General features: G+C 41.3%; 1 protein-coding gene across 6 annotated transcripts in view; it reads left to right on the forward strand.

Moving 5' to 3' along the window:
- Window positions 1–23,670, forward strand: part of GPD2 (glycerol-3-phosphate dehydrogenase 2) — a 141,015-nt gene that overhangs the window by 57,473 nt on the left and 59,872 nt on the right. For 3 of the 6 annotated variants that reach the window (XM_049106406.1, XM_049106404.1, XM_049106405.1), the window contains exons 4-7: window positions 6,916–6,969; window positions 15,184–15,308; window positions 16,584–16,681; window positions 17,720–17,883. In XM_049106406.1, the coding sequence (XP_048962363.1) occupies window positions 6,916–6,969; window positions 15,184–15,308; window positions 16,584–16,681; window positions 17,720–17,883 (441 nt within the window). Of the gene's footprint in view, window positions 1–6,915; window positions 6,970–12,279; window positions 13,344–13,961; window positions 14,469–15,183; window positions 15,309–16,583; window positions 16,682–17,719; window positions 17,884–23,670 lie in introns of those variants that run through there. The other 3 variants (XM_025471150.3, XM_025471155.3, XM_025471152.3) reach the window with 3 other exon arrangements.

Consider the following 23,670-nt stretch of genomic DNA (forward strand, 5'->3'; position numbering starts at 1 on the left):
TTCCTCTATCTCTTAAAAGCATTTTTTTCCAGTGAAATACGGACTTCAGTTTGGGTAACTCGGGTTTATGTGAATTCATGATAGAAAAGACTGTTGCTAACCTGTAGTTCTGTCTCAGGCACCCTATCAGTCAGCATTAGGAAAGGCATGATGAAAAAGCTCTTTAAAAATGGAAACATGACATGTAAAGAAAGAAATTTTAATATGGAACACCAGTGCTTTTCCATAAGATATATTTAATAAAAATAGTCTGATTTTTACTTGATTGTTATTAGTGTGGAGTTTGTGGTGAAGGGAATCTGAATACATATCCCGGCTCAGCATCTTAATCAGATATGTATATAGATGTGAACACACACACACACACGCACGCACGCACACACACATGCACTCGGGCAGATAATTTCTGTAAGGTTCCTTGTCTTTCTTTTTTTTTTTTTTTCCTTGTCTTTCAGATAAGGAAAAAAAATAATTCTTTGAATGTTGTGAGGATTAAATATGAAGTCATGAAGATGACTTAAAAACTATGCTTGTAATATAAAATAGAGCTAAATAAATTATAGGTAGTATTTATAGCTACCATTTTTATTATTACTATTCTTTTTCATTTTGAGTACGCTCCACGTCCAACGTGGAGCTTAAACTCATGACCCTGAGATTAAGAGTTGCAAGCTCTATGACCAAGCCAGCCAGGGGCCCCTGTAGCTATCATTATTAAGATGAAGCAAAGACTTTTTTTTTAGTACTTTTTAAGAAGATTGTATTTATTTATTTTCTTAGGATGGTGTCTCTTTATTTATTTTTACTTTAATATTTTATTTAAATTCAATTTTAGAAAGAGAGTATATGTGAGAGCCGGGTTAGGGGGAGGTGGATGGGGAAGGACCCTTGAGTGTGGAGCCCACATGGGGCTCCATCCCATGCCCCTGAGATCACGATCTCAACCGAAATCAAGAGTTAGTGGCTTAACCAGATGAGCCACCCAGGCACCCCTAAGGCAAGAGACTTTTAGAACCAGTTGTCCAGGAAAAGTAATCTTTGTGGTATCCTTAGATGTACCCAGTTGGGCTGGGCACTGTTGCAAGGAATTTTGACTCTGGATTATTTTAGTTAGTGTATCAGGTTCAGTATTTATTGCAATTTCGTATTCCATGGTAATACATTACATGGAATAATTCTCAGATTAAGTTACTGCCATATCCACCATAGACTTAGTTGCCTTATATACCTGGTAGTTTACTCTTAAGAAATGAATAAATTTGGGGCGCCTGGATGGCTCAGTGGTTGAGCGTCTGCCTTGGACTCTGGTTGTGACCCTGGGGTCCTGGGATCGAGTCCCGTATCAGGCTCCCAGCATGGAGCCTGCTTCTCCCTCTGCCTGTGTCTCTGCCTCTGTGTCATTCATGAATGAATAAATAAAATCTTTTGAAAAAATTAATAAGTTTCACAAGGTCTAGACATATGTGGTCAAGAAAGTGCCCTAGATTTACTATGCCAGCATAGGGTCAGCACTGAAGTTTTGATTCACAGAGACTTCACAGCTTAGTTCCTTTCTGTCACTTCCAAATAATGGTAAATCCCAAATATAGGCATTGGAATTTATTCTCTTGTCAGACAGGCCCCAACTTTCATATAACTCCCTGTTTACATCCATGGTTCATAATTTGTGCCACGTTTCCCTTGGACAAATTAAACCAGATGGAAAGAATGGTTATAGTTATGTCAAGGTATCAGAACTCACCTCTCTCCCCTGGAGGCCTGTGGAGGAGAGTGGAAGGGGAGGACATGTTTGTGACGTAATGGGACATCTCCTTTGAGGCTACCCCTCCCAGGAGGGAGAATTGACCAGGTGGTGATTTTTCTGTTCTAGTGAATCACTCCCCCAGTAGGATTCAGAAAAATATATTTTGGTGTTTCTGGTTATGTTTATGTTATGTACTGAAATATATAGCAGCTTCCTTCCCTTCCCTTCCCTTCCCTTCCCTTCCCTTCCCTTCCCTTCCCTTCCCTTCGCTTCCCTTCCCTTCCCTTCCCTTCCCTTCCCTTCCCTTCCCTTCCCTTCCCTTCCCTTCCCTTCCCTTCCCTTCCCTTCCTTTTCTTTTCTTTTCTTTTCTTTTCTTTTCTTTTCTTTTTTCTTTTCTTCTTTTCTTTCTTCTTTCATTTTAGTTCCACAAATATTCACTGACTGCCTGTTGTATGCATGGCAGTATGCAAGATACTAATGAGAACACACACTGGACTGACATAGTTGACACCTGTAAGGTGATCATAGTTCTACTTGTCTGGAGAGACTGAGTTGCATGTTGGAGAGTATGTGCCTTCAAAAGATGTATGGGCATTATGGACACAATAAAGCCGAGGGTCATTATATCTGCAGAGAACTGTCAGGAGAGGGAAAGCTACTGTTTATGTTTAGCATAGGCAAACATTGCTTGGTGAAAGTATTCCCATCTGAGGGAACATGCAGGAGGAACCGCATGGAGTCAGTGTGTGTGGGAGACAGCACGTTTCCATTTGGAGCATCGAGTGTGTATGAGAGAAGCTGGGGGACGGGGGGCGGGACTGGGACAAACAAAATAGGAGGTAACTTGATGGTGTAGTAGGATATAAAGAAAGGAGCCAACATGTACAATTGTTTTCTTCCTTCCTGCATCCCTCCCTCCCTCCTTTCTCTCTTTCTTCCTTTCTTTCAAGAGGAACAATTTGAATATTTCTGTGCATGTAGAGGAAAGAGCCTGTACAGGAGGAGAATCTTCATATGCAAATAATAGAAGGCAGCATGTTGAACAAGCATATCAAAGATGTATCTTAGGTTTGGCAGGGAAATAAGGGACATCTCTCAGAGACAAAAACAAAGGGTGTGTGAGTACGGCCTATTCTTATACACACAAAAACAAAGAGATGTTCTCCTTATGGATAGGGGTAGGGGACTTCCATGTAGAAAAGATTTAGAACCACCCTATGGAAAATGTGATAGGGAGTTACTTTGCTGTGGTTAGAAAATGTAAGTTTGTTTTCTATGAAGGGTGTGTGTGTGTGTGTGTGTGTGTGTGTGTGTGTGTGTGTTTCCCCAGTATTGCTCAGAGCGGAGGCAGAAAATACACAGTGGGTAGAATGCAGAATGGAGAACTGACTGGATATCAGTGATAGAAGGAGAAAATGAGAGAGGATTCTTTGAAGGCAGAGGGCTTTGTTTAAATGGAAACCTAGAACTGATTGGGGGAGTTGAGGGGCATTAGAGAGCCGGCTTCCTTCAAAAAACTAGGGTAGGTTGCAGGATTGAGTGCAATGATAATAAGGCAACCAATATTCTTTTGTGCCTTTTCTTCCTTTTCTCCTTTTAAAAAGTCTCACTTTCTAGATTTATATCTTTTTCAAAACGTAGGCGAGATCATACTGTAGTCATTACTTTGCAGCGTGTTACTCTCAAATAACTGTATATTTAACCATCTTTACAGGTATAAGGTATTCATTCTTTTAAATGGCTGAAGAATTCATCCCAAGGATGTTCTTGTTAATGATTCTTTAAGTTTCAAGTTTTTTGTTTGTTTGGCTTTGGTTTTGTTTTGTTTTGTTTTTCCTGTTTTAAAGCAAAACTGTTTGTGAGTCAAGCACTGATCTAGCTCTGAGAAGTAGATTAATAAGATGTCGTTTTGTCCTCCAGGAGATTGTAGTTTGTTAGTCATTGCTGAACAAGTGCATTTTTCTTTCCTTTGGGCAGTGAGCAGGACATTAACTGGTGTGTGAGCCCATGATCAAAGTCATATGAGGATAGTGATGGTGATGATGGTACGCTGGTGATGATGGCTTTGGGAAGACAGGAGTTTCCAGAGACTGGCTGTTGACCAGTTCGTAACAATTGGCTGAATGTCTTTTTATGTATATGGAGTTTTGTCTGCAGAATATGCCTTATAAAAGGGTTGGATAAACCTCAGTTTGTACTTCTTTTATTACACTGGTATCCCTTGGGGGGTAGGATTTATAATTAAAATGTATAGAGATGCTGAAGTTAATCTGTATTTATCCTTTTACTACAATTTCTGATCATATCAGTAGCCCTCTGAAGTGTGAAATAATCATGGGCATTTGGTTAATGAATTGTGCACTGTTGCTGTTCATTCATGGAATTTGCTCTTTTATTATATTTGATGCTTCACTTAACAACAAATTTTGCTTTCTCTGCGTTTGATATGTTTTTACCAAATTATTCCTGATTGTATCCATTAATCTTTAGTCACATTTGACAAAAATAAATTACTGTGATCTTTTAAAGTTACCAGTAATAATTAGATTTTTCAGGACATCAAAGTTTTGGGGGAACCACTAGATGTTAAAGGGCTTGTATAGAAATGTTTGCACAAGCTTTTTGATGAAATACTATGCCCAAATGCAATTTTGGTAATGGATAAACAAAGACTGTAGAAGGCAAGGAAAAAGTCATGAAGTCTTCCTAATGAACATTTATTTGCATTCTTACCCTCTGCATTTTCTTGGGAATCAATTTTCATTTGTTTCATTTGGGAATATGATTTTATAAACATAATATGCACAATTCTCATCACGTTCTTCTGCAGGTTTCCAGGATCAATAGAAATTGCTTCTCTGTTTAACACTGTGTCCAGTCTCTGGGCAGGAGCCCAGCCTTGACGCACAGTTCGAGGCAGTCTGCCCCCCGTGAGAGCTGGAATGAGGAAAATCTGATAAATATAATCACCCCCTCAGGGTCCTTCAAGGTGTCTTTTCAGTTCATTTTGTTTTTTTATGTGACTTTACCTCTATGTATCAGGGATCACCTAGGACCCTATTTTTTGGTTTAAAACCAGATTTATAACATTTAACCTTTATGGCGTTTAATTCAAATTCCAGAGAATACTGCCTCTTGCAGGAGGGAAATGTTAGCTGTAGTTCTCTTGTTCCAAAAGGGTATACATACTTTTAGTTTATGAATGGTTTATGTCTGGTACTTCCTCAATTCTCAGTTCCTGCACTCTAACATGGTATAGCCCAGTGATTAAGGACACGGGTTATGGAATTAAAATGAAGTGGGATCAAGTCTTGGCTTCATCATTTACTAGCTTTGTGAGCTTCTGCCAAGTGTCATAACCTTATAGAGAGCCTCCAGGTTTTCAGACATAAATGAAAGAGAACAATAAGACTTTTCTGCATAAGTAAAGGTTTATAAAAGGGCGGAGGTGTGTGCATCGTAGGAATAGTACAGAAGAGGGAGAGCCTGGGAAAATAGTGCATTCTGGGAATTAGGAGCCTACACCCTCAACCTCTTCTACTTCCACCCCTCTGTCACCACGATGGAAGAGAAAATCCTATTTTGGGACAGTGGACTTGCAACAGATGAAAGTTTGCTGTTTGCTGAACAGTACTAGTTAGACCAGATTGCAAATTCCTACTAAAATTTGTTGGAAATTTAATGTAATTTTAACTAATATACTGATTGTCTTTGACAATAGCCAGAGGCAGGACTTGGAAAATTGTGCTAAAGTTTATCTGGAAAAATAAGCCTCTGAGACCTTTTGGAATGAATTTTGAAAAAGAGTAATGATGAAAGATACAGAGATCTATCGGATATTAAAGTGTATTTTAAAGCTATTTTATTAAAATAGTTTGCTAAATGAGCATAGAGATAAATGAAACAAAAGAGCCTAGAAATCTAAGTACATAAAATTTAGAATATGATAAAGGCAGTATTTCAAATCCTTCATTATTGGTTATTTAATAAGTGGTGTTAGAATATATATATAAATATATACATATATATCTTCCATTTGTCATGTTCCAAGTGAACCAAGGATGTAACAAAAAAACACCATTAAACTATTAGAAGAAAATGTATGTGAATATTTTTTTAAAAATGGAACAAGAATGGTATTTTGGTATTAAAATGGTATTTTTAAGCAGGACACCAACACTGTCATTTTCCACTTGGAAATTTTGCTAAATCTGATTTTAAAAAATTAGAATTTATCTGTGGCAAAAATATAATAAACCTTTGAGACTGGGAAATTACTTATAACTTATCAGACTGGGTTTGTTTCATATTTTTCAACTTCTCTATATCCCTTCTTTAGTATGTCTATGATAAAGAGTGGATAGCTAGATTCTTCTGTATTTTTTTAAAGTTTATTCATTTAAGTAATCTCTGTACCCAGCATGGGGCTTGAACTCGTGACCCTAAGATTAGGAGTCCATGCTCTTCCAACTGAGCCAGCCAGGAGCCAGGGGATTTTTTTTTTTTTTTAATGCTTAATAAAGAGAATCTATCTTTATTTTTTTTATTAAGATTTTTATTTTGATTCCAATTAGAATCTGTCTTTAGGTGAATCTGATCCATTTAAAGATAGATTCTATTAAGCATAAAAAAAAGAATGGAATTTGAATTATTTCCATTTGTTTGGATGCTGTATGAATCTATTTTGTATTTTTTACCTTACATCTTTTATTTTGCTGCTTTTCCTTCCTTCCTTTCTTTCATTCATATGAAACCACGTTTAGGGGATCCCTGGGTGGCGCAGCGGTTTGGCGCCTGCCTTTGGCCCAGGGCGCGATACTGGAGACCCCAGGATCGAATCCCACATCGGGCTCCTGGTGCATGGAACCTGCTTCTCCCTCTGCCTGTGTCTCTGCCTCTCTCTCGCTCTCTGTGACTATCATAAATAAATTAAAAAAAATTAAAAAAAAAAAAGAAACCACGTTTATATAACTGTTTCCATACCTTAAATTGTACACATAGAGTCCTTTCCACTCTTGAGTCCCATCAGAGACTTTTCTCAGAGCCAAATTGAGGCTCTTACCCTGTGTTGATATTGGGTATTGTACAGATTGATTGCTGAGCCAGCTGATGGTGCTTTGGCTTAGGTGATGCTCTGTCAGTCTTCCTATATCCTAGTTATGTCCCCACAGATAGTCCACAGCCCCGGACAGTGGTCAGCAGAAGCATCTCCACCAGAAATTCAGGTACTTAGTCCAGCTTTCTTACCTCTCCTTGCAAGGGAGACTTGTATTCCTCTTGCCCTTCAGGAATTGAATTTTTGGATGCTTTTGCCTATTTCAGACCCAGAGCTCAGCAAGACGGAGGCTTTTGGCCTCCCTACTCCACTCTGAATTTCTGCTGCATTTCTGATCCAAAGTGTGTTTATTTTTGAGTCAACCTTGTTCTTTAAATATACATAGAGATTATTTTCTCTGTGTTTGCAGAAGAGGAGGAGTTCAAAGTTGAACTCATAATGCCATATCGATCTAAATTTTACTTACAGCAATATATAATAGCAAAATCCTGAGGCCTGGTTTAATAAATTGGGTACATTCCATCATCGAAAAGAGGTTTATATGCATTTTCAGGAAAAAAATGGCTAAAATGTATTATAAATTGGAAAACAAGTTGTGAAGAATAATGAGCTTTTTAATCGTATTTGTGTTTAAAGCAAAATGGTACACAGGTTGTATACTATCATAAGCATAAAAGTTTCTGGAAATATATATGGGACATTTCTATTGTTAATGTTGTCTACATCTGAATTTTGTAACTAGAAAGCCAGTAGTATATTAGTCTCTCCTTTCATCTGTCTCAGTTGTTTGGATAGTCTTCCTCTCTTTGAAGACCAGCAATTTTTATAATAAAAAAGTAAAAAGAGGAAGCACTAACAGCAACTCCCTTCTTCCCTCATAACTATATTATTCAAATTAATGTTATAGCTTAATACATTTTTGTGCCTCCATAGTCTGTGTGTACTTAAGGAACACACTGTGTTAAGGATACATTCTACTGTAACGTGACATCTCCTTTAATAGTTTATCTGTTTCTTAATATAAAAATAGTAATAGATATGAAATAACTAATCCAATATATAATTCTGTAAAATGCTAACCTTCATTGTTAGAAAAAAACTGGGCCAACACATACGATTGAGACTGCGAGGATTAACAAGCTGTAGAAGAGTTATTTTTTTAAGCGATTGATCCTTCATATAAAATGTTCAGCCTTTGGCTTAGTACGTTGTCTTACTAATGGCATTGGCTTTCTGATATCCAAGGGTAAGTGCCCAAAGCTTTTCTACAGAAAGATAAACTTTCCCTTCCTTAAACTGCAGCATTTTTCCTTCATGGAGCATGTGGCTTTAATACATATGCTATGGTACTAATGTACAGAGTATTTAAATTTTTTGATCTGTAGATTACCTTGGTGCCTCTGCTAGGTAATTCACAGGAGTTAATCTCTCCTTTCTGTTTAAAAATATCTAAATAATGCCATACCTGAAAATTTATTCTAATGGAATAATTAAAAGTGCAAAGATTTTAAATGAAAATATGTTACAGTACTATCTGTGATAGTGAAGGTATGAAATAACCCAAATGTTCAAAAATAGGAAATTGAATATAAATCATTGTAAATATTTAGTGTAATACTATTCATACATTAAAAATGAGATTATAGAAAAATATGTATTGACATGGAGAGATGTTTACAATAAATAATGTTAAATGAAAAAAATGGAATATATCATATGATCCTATTTTTGTAAAAATGTACATATGTGATTATATCCATGCATAAAAATGTGAACGTTTAAATGTTCACAAATGTCAACTAACTATGGTTATCTCTAAGCGGTGTGATTACAGGAGAGTTTTATTTTGTTCTCTTTACTTCTCTGCATTTATTATATTGAGTATGTTTTCATGCATAATAAGATAATCAGTAAAAGGTATTAAAATATACTTCTGTTCTGTATCATGTTGTGAAAGTTAAATGTATTATTCTTCCCCTTAGAAGGTAATTATGCCTCCATATTCATTCAACTGTCTTGAGCCACATATTGGTTTAGTTGGAAGTGCTTGGTACCTAGATGTCCTCACTTAGGTCCAAAAAAGGCAAAGCTATGGCCCTTGCCATACATCGCTCAGGACACAGTTTGAACTCGGTAGAAGATGGGTTGAAGATGATGGAAAGGAAGATTTCATTTGACTTGAAGGATTTTTTTTTAAATTTGTTTATTCATGAGAGACCTAGAGAGAGAGGCAGAGACACAGGCAGAGGGAGAAGCAGGCTCCCTGTGGGGGAGCCTGATGCGGGACTCGATTCCGGGACCCCAGGAACGCCCTGAGCCACCCACCTATCCCTCATTTGACTTTATTCTTCCGCTGTAGCTAACCTTGTTATTCCACCTCAGATTTTCAGAGTCATTTCACTCCAAATATTAATACTTCACCACTGTCATGAATTTCCTACTACTGTGAACACCTATTAAAAGCAATCAATAATAAAAATAAATTAATTAAATAACTAAATGTTCTGGTTCATCTCAGCAGTGACAGAGCTCATTGCTTTCCATGAAAAGCAACTGCTAAAAAGAAGAGGGGGGAAAAAGGCTATTCACCATAGAATCTTGGACTAATTTAGGTGAATTACTGTACATGCACAGAGAGGCCAGCCCCTCACTGCCAGCGCCTGGGGAGCCTGTTCTTTCTATGCTAAGGGAAGATCTTCCCGAACTCCTCAGATCCACAGCCAGCCAGGAGGAGTTGCTTGAAGCCTTGGGTACATTATTTTGACGGCCTTCAAACTGAATTATTTTATCTAAGAGCACAACATGTTAGTATTAAATGTCACTTAAAAATACTGTTTGTTCTCTTTAAGATGGTAAAGCAGTACCCTTTTTTCACTGCCTTGCTTTATACTTAAAAGTATCAGAAAATGGAGTTCTGAATTTTGATCAGTAATTTTTGAGGGGAGGAAAATTTTGGAGTTTTGAAAGGTGAAACAGAAAGGAGCACATTAGGTAATGGAACTGTGCAAGATTATAAGGCTTTTTATAATTTCATTGTCTTTGCTGTGGTCAGTTCATCAGTTAAAAAACATTTATGAGAAACAGATCTTTTTCTTTTTTAAGATTTTATTTATTTATTCATGAGAGACACGGAGAGAGGCAGAGACACAGGCAGAGGGAGAAGCAGCCTCCCTCCGGGAAGCCTGATGTGGGACTCGATCCTGGGACCCCGGGGATCACACCCTGAGCCAGATGCTCAACCACTGAGCCACCCAGTCATCCCGAGAAACAGATCTAATAATGTCTTGATTTTGCATCACTTTCCTCCTCCCTCGTTCCATTGTTCTCATTCAATAAAAGTGAGAAATTATTTAGTGTGTAATAGCAGTTGAAAATTTAAATATATGTTTTTTCAAATATCTGGGTATTTTTGTGTGTGTGTGTGTGGTTCTGAAAACTTTTGGTAGTACTTTTAGGTTACATAGTGCTTGAGTATATCAATTTAGCTATAACTTTGGAGGTTAAATTTTTATGTTTTCTTGCTCTGGAAGGAGCGTTATCATTTCACTCCAGAAATTCTGGTGGGTAGCTGATGATATGACACTAGAAATAATAGGACAAGCAAAACAGCCTGGTTTGACAGAGAAGCCCATTTTAACTTTTGTTGGTATTCACTAGGGTTTCTCACATAAATACATGTGAAGAACTTTTTTAAATGTCCAATACTTGTAAAAGCAGTTTTGAGGCTTTAAAGTGTTAGCTCTCACTTACATATCCTGAAATATCCTCCTGAGATGGCTTGCTAATTCCTAGAGTAGTTCCCTGCCTCACACTCTGTCAGTTTAGGAAAGAAAAAAAAAAATCCTTCCTGATAACATAAGCCCATAAAATTCTCTGTTCACATCACTCTCCAGTACCATCTACTGCCTTGTGAGGCTGGACTCTTTATTGCCCTACTCCTGCCCTATGGCACATCCCCTAAATGGTGTGCCTCCAGCTCTTCTCCACCACAGCCTATCCTCCACTCCCATAGGGGTTTGTGTTTCTCAAAACAATATCTGAGAATTTCTGGAAAAATTAAAATAAAATAAAAATAAAAAGTAAAAATCTTAAAAAAATGGATAACTTGTAGCCGAGTACAGTGTTCAGGATCGTGCATCTATAGCATTGATGTCAAGTCTTGTGCTTTCTAACAAAGTATTTGCTACTCAAACCAATTCATGACTTGGAGCCACGTTCTCAGAGGCATTTTCCTTGTCAGGAGACTCTGATCCTACTTTCTTGTGAGAAACAACTGCAGGTGGGACAGAGTCCACATTCCCTAATGTGGATGTACGGCCCTTTGTGACCTGCCTCTTACTCTTCCTCCCACTAGATCTTCACATCGTCCCCAGCCCCAACGTGACAAGTGGCCCCCCAATGAGCTGGGCCATCTCGAGCATTTGCCTTTCTCGTGCTTAAGATTTTATTTACGAGAGAGAGAGAGAGAGAGAGAGAGAGAGAGAGGCAGAGACCCAGGCAGAGGGAGAAGCAGGCTCCCTGCAGGAGCCCGACTCGGGCCTCGACCCCAGGTCCCCGGGGTCACGCTCTGGGTCAGGGCGGGTGCTCAGCCGCTGGGCCCCAGGCGGCTTACGTGCTGGCTCTTGCCCGCGTTCGTCCCCCGCCAGCGGCTGCCCCCTAAACTCAGCCCTTCCTGCAGCCCCCGGCCCAGGTACCAGTGACAGCTTCAGCTGTGCCCGCGGTTCTTGTTCACGCGGGAGTCGTGCCATCAGCAAACGACGACAACTTCTTGGCGTGGACCGCGAGCCATCACCCAGCCCAGCGGGGCGGGCGGCCGTGCTCCCAGCAAGTCCCGCGCCCTGGGCACGACTCCCCTCCGCCCGGCCACGCCTCGCTCCTTGTGACCCGAAGCCTGGGGGCCGCCTCGAGTCCGCGGCCCTGAAACGCGGCAGCCTGCTGCCCCCCGGCCAACCAGCGAGGCCAGGGGAGCGGAAGTCGGCCAACCAGAGCGGGCAGCGGAGCGGAAGTCGGCCAACCAGAGCGGGCAGGGGAGCGGAAGTCGGCCAATCAGAGAGGCCAGGGGAGCGGAAGTCGGCCAACCAGCGAGGCCAGGGGAGCGGAAGTCGGCCAACCAGAGCGGGCAGGGGAGCGGAAGTCGGCCAACCAGAGCTGGCAGGGGAGCGGAAGTCGGCCAACCAGAGCTGGCAGGGGAGCGGAAGTCGGCCAACCAGAGCGGGCAGGGGAGCGGAAGTCGGCCAACCAGCGAGGCCAGGGGAGCGGAAGTCGGCCAACCAGAGCGGGCAGGGGAGCGGAAGTCGGCCAACCAGAGCGGGCAGCGGAGCGGAAGTCGGCAAACCAGAGCGGGCAGGGGAGCGGAAGTCGGCCAACCAGAGCGGGCAGGGGAGCGGAAGTCGGCAAACCAGAGCGGGCAGCGGAGCGGAAGTCGGCCAACCAGAGAGGGCAGGGGAGCGGAAGTCGGCCAACCAGAGCGGGCAGGGGAGCGGAAGTCGGCCAACCAGCGAGGCCAGGGGAGCGGAAGTCGGCCAACCAGAGCGGGCAGCGGAGCGGAAGTCGGCCAACCAGAGCGGGCAGGGGAGCGGAAGTCGGCCAACCAGAGCGGGCAGGGGAGCGGAAGTCGGCCAACCAGCGAGGCCAGGGGAGCGGAAGTCGGCCAACCAGAGCGGGCAGCGGAGCGGAAGTCGGCCAACCAGAGCGGGCAGGGGAGCGGAAGTCGGCCAACCAGAGCGGGCAGCGGAGCGGAAGTCGGCCAACCAGCGAGGCCAGGGGAGCGGAAGTCGGCCAACCAGAGCTGGCAGGGGAGCGGAAGTCGGCCAACCAGAGCGGGCAGGGGAGCGGAAGTCGGCCAACCAGAGCGGGCAGGGGAGCGGAAGTCGGCCAACCAGAGCGGGCAGCGGAGCGGAAGTCGGCCAACCAGCGAGGCCAGGGGAGCGGAAGTCGGCCAACCAGAGCGGGCAGGGGAGCGGAAGTCGGCCAACCAGAGCGGGCAGCGGAGCGGAAGTCGGCCAACCAGCGAGGCCAGGGGAGCGGAAGTCGGCCAACCAGAGCTGGCAGGGGAGCGGAAGTCGGCCAACCAGAGCGGGCAGGGGAGCGGAAGTCGGCCAACCAGAGCGGGCAGGGGAGCGGAAGTCGGCCAACCAGAGAGGCCAGGAGAGCGGAAGTCGGCCAATCAGAGAGGCCAGGGGAGCGGAAGTCGGCCAACCAGAGCGGGCAGGGGAGCGGAAGTCGGCCAACCAGAGAGGCCAGGGGAGCGGAAGTTGGCCAACCAGAGCGGCCAGGGGAGCGGAAGTCGGCCAACCAGCGAGGCCCGGGGAGCGGAAGTCGGCCAACCAGAGCGGGCAGCGGAGCGGAAGTCGGCCAACCAGAGTGGGCAGGGGAGCGGAAGTCGGCCAACCAGAGCGGGCAGCGGAGCGGAAGTCGGCCAACCAGAGAGGCCAGGGGAGCGGAAGTCGGCCAACCAGCGAGGCCAGGGGAGCGGAAGTCCAGGCTCCCGGGCCTTCAGGACAGAGGTGCCTCCTCTGCCTCCTGCCGAGAGGAGCCGGCAGGGTGGGGCCTGCGCTCAGGGAGGGGTCATGCCGGGAGGGGGCGCCATGGGCGGGGGGTGGTTGGTGGCGAGTGCTTGGCCCTGCCTCTCCTGGCCTGGTGGGCCGAGCCCCGGACTCCGCGGAGCCTGACAGGCCTCGCTGAGGCGCGGGTTCCCAGGTGCCGCGGGAGGTGGGCCCCGGGCCCGCGAGAGCCGTCTCCTCGGACGGAGGAGCCGCTGAGCAGAGCATCCCAAGAGCTCGCCCCCCCGCCCCTGTCCGCGGTTTTAGGCGGGGCTCCCGGTTTCCCCCCAGCCCGGAGTAAGAGCGGAGTCCTCTGTATTTTCCAGTCTGGCGCCTGTAAAACTGCCGCGTCTCCCCGCGTGTCTGGGCGGGAGCGGCTCGGCGGCTCGTCCGCCCGACTCCGGCCTAATTAATGCCCGCCCGGGGCCTGCCTTGTAGGTTCCCAATATCCTTCTAAAAAAAAAAAAAAGAAAAAAGAAAAAAATATATATATAGATAGATATATAGATATAGATATAGATATAGATATGCGACGCATTTTTCTGTTTTTTTTTTTTTTTTCCAAATACATTCAGTACTAAGTTTACTAAGCGTATCTGATAGAGTTTCCACAGTTGAGACTTCGACAGATCCTTGCCTGGCATAAATGCTTCCGAAGTGTGACCCGAGGCTACAGCACCTGTGATTTCTGTGTTATTTTGCTAGTTAGTTAGAGCATTAGTGGTTTTGCCCTTGAATCAAAGTTCTCTACTTTTTCCTCCGTGGTTTCCAAATATTTTGTCCTCTTGAGTCAAGGGAATTGCCCTGATTTTATGATGACATTTGGGTACGATATTTAAACTGTTAAAAGTTATAAAAACGACCCTTTGGTATTAAATGTAATAAGTGGTTCTGAATTGAATACATGCACAGATTATCTTATATGGGCTTTGTGAGCCCAGACTGTTCTAGTTGCATATTCTCATTGTAACTGACTCTGCCATTCTCTCATCCCCTGTGAGTACACCGGCTGTGACAGTGCCTCGTGGCTTGGTGTTGCTATCCACTTTGCATCTCTAACGGGTGTATGACACTTGCAGTGCTTACTGTTGGTCCCAGCCAGGCCTGAAGAAGCAGGGATGACTCTGTAAGAAAACAAAACAAGGCTGGTTTCATCCCTACGGGATTTATTGCAACCCTCAAAGAAAGGGGCAGAGATAAGACTCCTAGAACCAACGTATCTCTGCTCACCTTAATCTTTACCCAGAATATTGTCTTGTCTTTACTCATGGATACTCTGCACGGGGTCTATTGGTTCTGGCTAGTATTTTTCTTTGTAATTCTATAGTACTATGCTTGCATGTCTTAAACTATGAACCCCTCAGTGTCAGAGGTTATTCTCTTCCTTCTTCCCTTTTGGTGCTTTTGGTCTTTCCCCCCCATTTCATGGGAATGAAGGGCTGGAATGGGTGAGAGACTTGTAATGAGGGATGAATGTGAGTTCCACAAGGCTTCAAAACCACACTGAGTTAACTCTACATGGGTCAGGATGGGTGCCAGGCTCTCCTTTGACCCTCTGGGTGCCCCAGAGTATGTTACTGCCATGAAATTGTACTGTAATATTTTCTAGTTGTGATTCATTCACAGTTTAATATGCTTCTAGTTCTGGTTTGACTTTTCCCCCAGGAAGAGGCTAAAATCTCTTCATTATAATATAGACAGTGTACTGCACTTTGAATACAAATTTATCCATGTTCAGAGTAATTTTTCTTGTGATTGTCTCTACCCTGGAGAAGTGCCTTTAATGAATTACATACAAATTGTGTAATTTAAGAAGTTAATTTGGTTTTCTGGTTACACAGGACTAAAAACAGCCCTTGTAGAAAGAGATGATTTCTCATCAGGGACCAGCAGCAGAAGCACTAAATTGATCCATGGTGGTGTGAGATATCTTCAGAAGGCTATCATGAAGTTGGATATTGAGCAGGTAATTGTGTATGCTGGTTGTTAAACAAAAATTGCGACTATGCTTTTTTCTACCCAATTAAATCAGTTTTTTTTTTTTTATGGCTTTTAACGTTTCTTCCTGTTGGAAATACCTATTTAGTGTGTATTCTGCTGAAATATCTTTCAGGAGAGGTGTGCCTGGCTCTTTCCTGTAGCTTCGCGTTTATGGGTAATCAGGGGCTTTTTCTATGCAGGCGCATCAAGGTAGCAGATTTACAGAATCACCTTTGGATATGTTGCCTTTTATCAGTTGTGATTGTTTGTTTGTTTTGCCAATGGCTAACAAATTGCTACTTCCAGACAATTTCGGGGAGGGCGGCTCTGTTGTAATACAGAAGTGTTAAATTGATCCTCTTAACTCTAAGTGCAATCATACGCTCATATTGTCACTGACATATTCTTAAGGAAAAGATGATCTGAGTCATGCTTTTCTTATGTCACACTTTATTGTGTCCAGTCTGCCACCATTTGAAAACTGCCAAGGCAGTGTGGAAGATGACATTTCCCAGAGGGGTAAAAAAAAAAAAATCAGCTGAACTCCCTATCTGCTTCTGGTACATGAAAACCACAGCAGTGCTAACTTGACATTGTCAGTTTCGAACGTGTCCTCTTTTCTTCCGTGTCTCCTCGGCATTGTGATGGATGCAAAGAAAAGAGCATTAGACTTAGAATCCGATGACTTGTGATGTGTTCCAGCTTATTTATTCAATTTCTATGCACCTCAGTTTTCTCATTTTTAAGTTAGTGTTATAATAGTAATGCTGGCTTTTCAGAGAGGCATAACGAAGGGAAAAGGAGTCAAGATGAAAGCCTTTCTGTAAACTATAAAATACTGTGCAACTCCTAAGTACCATCTCTGCTGTGTTAGTGGAGGCAAGAAGGGGACATTTAGCATGAATTGGAACAATCTGTTATTTCTTACAGGGGGAAATATTATAGAGGACTGAGAGGGCGGACAATACAGAGAATGCAAGATAAATTGTTACAATAATCTTGTAACTCCAGTCAGGAAAATATCTTACACCTGGGAACTCTGACAGCATGTTTTTCTCCTATGCAAATACAGTTAAGGTTTCTAAAAAATCTTTCAGGTTGACAGCATGATGTATTATTAGAAATTTGATTAGGAGGGAGCTATCCTCACTCAGAGGTAGAGGGTTTCTGTGTATCAATCAGTTGGCAGGGTGTCTATTTGCCATTTGAAAATATTATGATCTGTTACTGCCAAACTAATTTTCTCTGTTTTGCTTTTCAGTATAGGATGGTAAAAGAAGCCCTTCATGAACGTGCCAACCTACTAGAAATTGCTCCCCATTTATCAGCTCCGTTGCCTATAATGCTTCCAATTTACAAGTAAGCCTTTCGATATCATCTTTATGCTACTTGCTCAACTGAGGTCAATAGAACAACACAGTTTTAATGGAAATAGTCCCTCAATGTGTATTTCTTAATGTACTTTTAATTGGTCCTAATCTTTAATCCTCTTCAAATGTTTGTCTTTGTTGTGTTTAAAAGCATGGCTTTTCCAAAATTCCCCTTTTCTGACCTACCTCTTAGGACTAGATCTTGAAGGCTGAGGAGGTTGCATTCTGTGTTTATATTTAGTGGTTTCTTACCCCAGTTTACTGAGAGCCTATAGAAGAGCAACTGCATTTGCACTGGGGAACAGAAGAGGGTCATTTGCAGGCTAAAATGCACAGCCGAGAAGTATCCTGCTGCAAAATCTGAACCTAACATGTACCAATTCGAAGCTTAAACCCTTTTGGTTCATTTTAAATGTTCAAATGAACCAGAACTAAAGTTTGGTTTAGAGGTGTCAGATTATAGATTATAAAACCCAATTTTCCTGGTGTTGTTGGAGCTGTCCATGAAATTGCCTTAAGTTGGGATATAGGTAATATGAAACAGTGGTTTGTGTAACTGCTACCCACATGAGTTGTGAGTGCCTAGAAACAGGTTTTGTCATTTCTGTCCATATTTTGTTGTAGACTGCTTAGAACATCTTAAGCCAATGAATCTCTGTACCCTAGGTGCACATTAGCCTCACCCAGGCCCCCAACCTTCGTCCACTTAAAGCAGTCTCCAGACATGTGAGACCCAGGTATCTGTAATTATGGCTGATGATCCCCAGAGAATTCTCAGATGAGGCCAGGTCAAAAAGCACTGCTTTAGGGATGATTCCTGTAAAGTCTCACTGATTCATTTACTTATGTAATTCAGCTCAGTTGGTGTCAAAAACAGTCACACAGTTCCTCCTGTTTCTTTTGCAGTAAGTACACATCTAGATACACTTTGCTTTTCTTAAATGTAAAGTATATTATAACTTAAAGTGGCATTCTATAATGTTCTGCTCTGTGTCTCAAGAAACCTTTCTCCCTATTTATGCTGTAGGTGGTGGCAGCTACCTTACTACTGGGTAGGAATCAAGCTATATGATCTGGTTGCAGGAAGTAATTGCCTGAAAAGCAGTTATGTCCTCAGCAAATCGAGAGCCCTTGAGCATTTCCCAATGCTCCAGAAGGACAAACTGGTAGGAGCAATTGTCTACTATGACGGTATGTGATTTTCTTTCTACAAGACACTTTTCTCTTCCTCGTGACCCTTTTAGTATGTTCTTAATGAGATAGTTTTGCATTCTTAATTTTAATGCTGATCTTCTACAGCACACAAACACGTGTGCGTGTGCACACACACTCACCATTTCGTCTAATACTAGCTGAAAAACTACCTATGGCGTTTTGCTTTTAGTATTGTTTGTTTTTGCATATTCTTTTTCTTCTTTCATTTCTACTTGTGTCTCATGGTTGGTTTGGTTCATTTTCCATCATTATGAATTTGGACCCCACCCACATGCCATTTAATTTGTTATATGTTTGCCAGTGAATACTTGCCTTATGAATATATTATAATGTTGAAAGCAGCTGAGGATCTGTTAGTTTTTCTAGATGAAACCTCTATTTTCAAGGGGTTATAAACCTAGGGAAAAATGCCCCCTGGGCTGAAATTGACATGTTTGTATTTTGCACAGGACACAATTCTTGAACATATAATTTATGTGATGAAGGTAGATGAACATTGCATCTGTTAAACCAAAGCCTCAGGTTTTATTGCTTATTTTATTGTTGTTAGATGTTTTCTAACAGTAACATTATCTAATATCCATGTGCCATGTGTTCCATGTTCATTCTTTGTGTGTGGGGGTGGGTACGGGGGTTGTGAACAATATAATTTTACACACTTTTATTTTTTTTAATTTTTTTTACACACTTTTATTTAAAGGAACTAACTGCTTAATATATCTCCAGATGGACCACAGAGTAATACAAAACAAAACAGGAAAAGCCATTTGTGAAATTTTACTGTAGTTTTAAAGGGTATATGGATTTGGAAAATAGTCCAGGGAGGGATGTCCATTTATAAAATAAATAGGTAGACACAGATAATTGAACATGTTCAGAAAGTCTTAGAAATTTTGTGACACAAAGGAGACAGCCTAGGCTCTATAGCTTTGTGGGTTTTTTTTTTTAATCCATTATGTGATCTTTTGTATTTCCTGTTAGATTTCTAAACTCTTAGCATGAAGAATTTTTTAAATTTTTTCTGTTCTTTCTGTTCTTTTTCTTTTTCTTTCTTTTCTTTTTTTTTTTTATCAGGAGACTTTAATATTTATACTTCATATTCTGGGATATCCTGAAGGCTACCCCACTTTTTTTCTTCTTCTCAGTCTTAGATTTCTGAATCAATTTAGCTGTCTGTCATGCTTTCCTATATGAATGCAGAATGTATGTGCACAGAGAGGGCAACAGGGACAAACTCAAGAAAATGTCCTAGGAGCAACAATATTGGAAAAATGTTAAGGGTCTTAGACAAACATTAAAAGCTAGAAAATTCACAATTTACAGTACCTTCCAGCATCTAAGCACCACGGGGGGGGCACTTAACTACTTTTTTGGCGCCCCTGATTGAGCCTCTGTGTTAAAGGACAACCTTCACTGTGATTTTGCTTTCTCTGCATCAGACCTTTAATGCTAATCCATTGTAGTTTTGTGGGTGATTATATTAAAGAGGTTTTTGGTCCAGGAGGAGTAAGAAGGCATTCTGCAAATGGCATCCTGCCCACCCTGACAAGGAAGTGTGTGTGCCCTTTGCCTCACATTACTCATTCCTCCTGTTATCAATCCTCTCAAATACTTGGTCATTTTCCTTCCCACATGATGCAGCAAACACTAACTAGTTTTATTTTTTAGCTTGTGCATATCTGAATCTCCTTGAGAGGGCTGTTAGTGGATGCCATATCTGAATTTGTGGCATCCGGTTTTTTGTTGGGTTGATATTGCTGTGAAGTATAGATTGTTGTTGATTCTACGTAGAGAAACCAAAGGAAATCTATGTCACATGTGCAGAAGAAATATCCGATTAGAAGCAAGGAGAAGAAGAATTTATTTTTTAAAACAGATTTTATGAATTAGAGAGAAAAAGAGCATGAGCGGGGGTAGGGGCAGAGGGAGATTTCCCATTGAGCAAGGAGCCTGATACAGGGCTTGATCCCAGGACTCTGGGATCTGACTGAGCCACCCAGGTACCCCAAGAATTTCTTTAAAATTGGTTTCCATACCTTGTTATAAGTTTGAAAATTATGAGTTTAGCAAGGATTATTGAAAAATATAGACATTGTTATTAAAAATAATTTCCAGGGCACCTGGGTGGCTCAGTGGTTGAGCGTCTGCTTTTGGCCCAGGTCATGATCCTGGGGTCCTGGGATCGGGTCTCACATCAGGCTCCCCAGAGGGAGCCTGCTTCTCCCTCTGCCTGTGTTTCTGTCTCTCTCTCTGTGTCTCTCATGAATTAATAAATAAAATTTAAAAAAAAATTCCAATTGGTATTTGAAAGTTGACTGTAAAAATCTTTAAGTCTTGAAGGGGTGAAAATAATTATATTCTAGTCATTTGAAATATATATGTATATATATGCATATATGTATATAGTTTACACTTATATTTTTATCCTTGTTCTGAAATGATACACATCCAACTATGTCATGCTTGAGGTGAGGCAAAACAAGAATATGAAACAAAGTATAGTGTTATGGTTTCACAACCATGGGGCAACTCCTGTTTTACTCAGTGGTGCAATGAGCAAATTAAATATCAATGAGGGAGTAGGTAGAAGGAGCAGATAAGTAAGGGCACTAGATGTGGTAAATGTGTGCTCAGAGAAAGGAAGGAATGCCTTACCCCTTGACCAAAATAATAACATTATCATCCTGTCACCAAAGTATTTCAGAGATGAAAAGGTACCTGAACATTTACTATTGCCACTGAGGTCTGCAAGTTGTAATTTATAAGATAAAACTTTCTTAACAATAAAAAAAAAATTCTTTATAAATGACCATTATGAGAATGTAATAAGTTATCCAAATAATTTCAAAATGCATATGGGCTGTTTGAAATACTTTTTCTTTTTTTACTTAAAAATGATTTAGAAAAATAAAAAATAATTTAGAGGTGAAATTCACATAAAATCAACCACTTTATTATTTTATTTATTTATTTTTAAAGATTTTATTTATTCATGAGAGACACAGAGAGAGAGTGAGAGAGAGTGAGAGAGGCAGAGACACAGGCAGAAGGAGAAGCAGGCTCCATGCAGGGAGCCTGACGTGAGACTCGATCCCAGGACCCCAGGATCATGACCTGTGCCAAAAGGTCCTAAACCACTGGGCCACCAGGGATCCCCAAAATCAACCACTTTAAAGTGAACAGAAATAACAATAACAATTTTTGTAACTCCCAACTTGGGAGAATCCTGATTATGGTAAAAAAGTGGCACAAGTAAGTAGCTTGTACTTCTAAATGTCACAAGAATTTTGGCTAAAAATTCTTATTAGTAATTCACTATACAGTTACTTCAGTAACTTTGAAAAGTGAGCTATAACCGTGTGAAAATACAGTAAGACGAGTAAACATTGCCATGGACTTAGACCAGTGTCTCAGGTTGTCTCAACACTGAGACAGAAACTTTAAGGTTTCTCAACACTGAGATGTTAAGGCTGTAAGATATTCCTTCTGAAGTAGAAAAAGGACGAGGATCAAAGTATTTTTCTTAATTACTCATAAGAATAGTTCATCCTACATAAATAGTGATGGCCATTGCATTTGATTAGGGCAGAATTAATTCTTCCGCTAAAGTCAGTGAGGACAATAAAATAAATTCCACCTACTTTTAAATGTAGTAATTATAGAGGCTATTATATACCTGGCATAGGTATGATCCAGTGCCATATTTTGTTGTTAAACTGCTGAAAAACAAACTCACACATATGGAGGAATAACTACCATCTTTTTCAGCGCAAAGTAAATGTCAAATTTTTCAGTAAAATTCATATGAAGTGAAAGTTGGGCTAGGAAGTGACAGATCAGGTTATATTTCCTTCTTCTATTCTGTCAGAGAAAACATACAGTCAACTCACTGGTTTTCTGATGGAGACACAACCCTGGTGTCGCCTACCTGTTCCTTGGCATAAGCTGTCCTGCAAGCCCTCAGCTAAGCGCTGGCCATAGCCCTGCCCCTGATACGGTGGGGACTGGTGGCTAGTCCAACTCCACTAAGTCGGCAAGAAGCGTTTGAGGCATGACAGGCTTGGGTCTCTTGGCCTGCTGGGACGTATGACTAGCTCTGGAGGGGGTGCCAGTTTCCTAAGGAACTTCTTTTGTCTTCCTCTGTCAACTTGACTTTAATAGTCCTGTTCCTGGAGTATGAGCTTTGGTGCCATTCTAGTCGGGCTCCAGTTATCAGATCCAGTGCACAGAAAATGGGATATAATTAAAAATCATTAAATATTTAAAACCATTAAATACTGCCATTAAGCTTCTATAAGATGAAACTAGAGAACAAAATTACAGCTTTAAATTCTTGCTTCTGAGAGTCAAGGCACTGAGAGAGCTGTCTGTTATTTCATACCCAAGGATGTCCTAAAGTATTCCTTATGCACATATGAAAATAGCTACCTACAGGAAATTACATTAGCTTTCCTAATGTAAATAAAAGTTGGTCATATCCATGTTTCAAAGGGGGAATTAAAGCCCAGGGTTCACTAGAATATTCATTTTTATTCCAGCCTAAAACTCAACAGCATACAAATAGATGAATTCAGCTCGTGAGAGAGCAAAGCCAATTTAATCTCTGGCTCCCCTGAGGTAAATGTAGTTCACGGTCCTGCCCCCACCCCAACCTCAGCTATAATCCCTGGCTCCTGGAGGTAAAAATGCACTGAAGTGAGGAAAATTCTGCAGCAGGATATAATGATTCGAAATGACAGGGACAATAATGACAATGAATTTCATGTCTCCCAGTCATGAGCTGGAGATGCTTGACTAGGCTGACTTATACAATTAAATTGTTACAGGTACAGCAGGAGATGCAGTTAGCTGTGTGCTTTGGGGAACGGTGCCTCTGGCAAAAGGCATATTGTGGAATCCAGACTCTTTTGTTAGGAACAAACTATTACTCCTCTAGGCATGCACCCACAATTGTATACTTTAATAAGAGAAATCCTGGGTGGAAGACAAGTCTTTTATGATGTTGATTTCATCTACTTTGAAAGCAAAAAAAAATCAATTATGCAATAACACAAAGGTTATTTATTTGTTTGTTTGTTTTGGTCTTCTGCTTTTGTTTTTGTTTCTCCTTTGACTTCCTGGAACAGAAGTCAAATTCGAAGATGGTGTCTTTCATCCTCATTCATAACACTTGCAAATACAGTTGTTGAACTAATTGGGTTAACACAACTTTAAATCTGACAGACACATTAATTTTTTCAGAGTAATAGAAATAGGTTGAAAAAATAACCAAATGATGTAGGTTTGCAAACAAAATGGAGTAATATTCTGCAAGTTCGGGCCATGTGCTCCTTAATACCAATTCTTGCAGGCTTGCTCCGGTCATCTCTAAAGTGGACAGCCTTCTGGGGTGCACAGGACCAAGCCACTAGATGTAGAAGAACTTGTTAGAACTTCTACTTGGCTATGTTAGTTTTTACATATAGTTTAAATGTCTATAATATGTAAGTACAAGTGTGTGTGTGTGTATATATATATTATATGTTGATATTATATGCTGATATTTACTGTACTTTTGGGATACTAGACTTAATTTTTCTTTTTTGAACCACTGGGTTAGTAATTTGTCATCATTTTATGTCTTTGATAACTGAACTAATTTGAATGTTTTCAAGATAGATGTATTCAGCTAGAAGATAAATTCCCCTAGAGTAAACATCACCAAATCCATTCCTTCATTTCTCAAGACCCAATTTCTGTGAACTTTGATCGAGGGGTCTAAAC

This window comes from Canis lupus, chromosome 36 (genome assembly GCF_003254725.2).
Source record: "Canis lupus dingo isolate Sandy chromosome 36, ASM325472v2, whole genome shotgun sequence".
NCBI classification, from domain to species: Eukaryota; Metazoa; Chordata; class Mammalia; order Carnivora; family Canidae; genus Canis; species Canis lupus.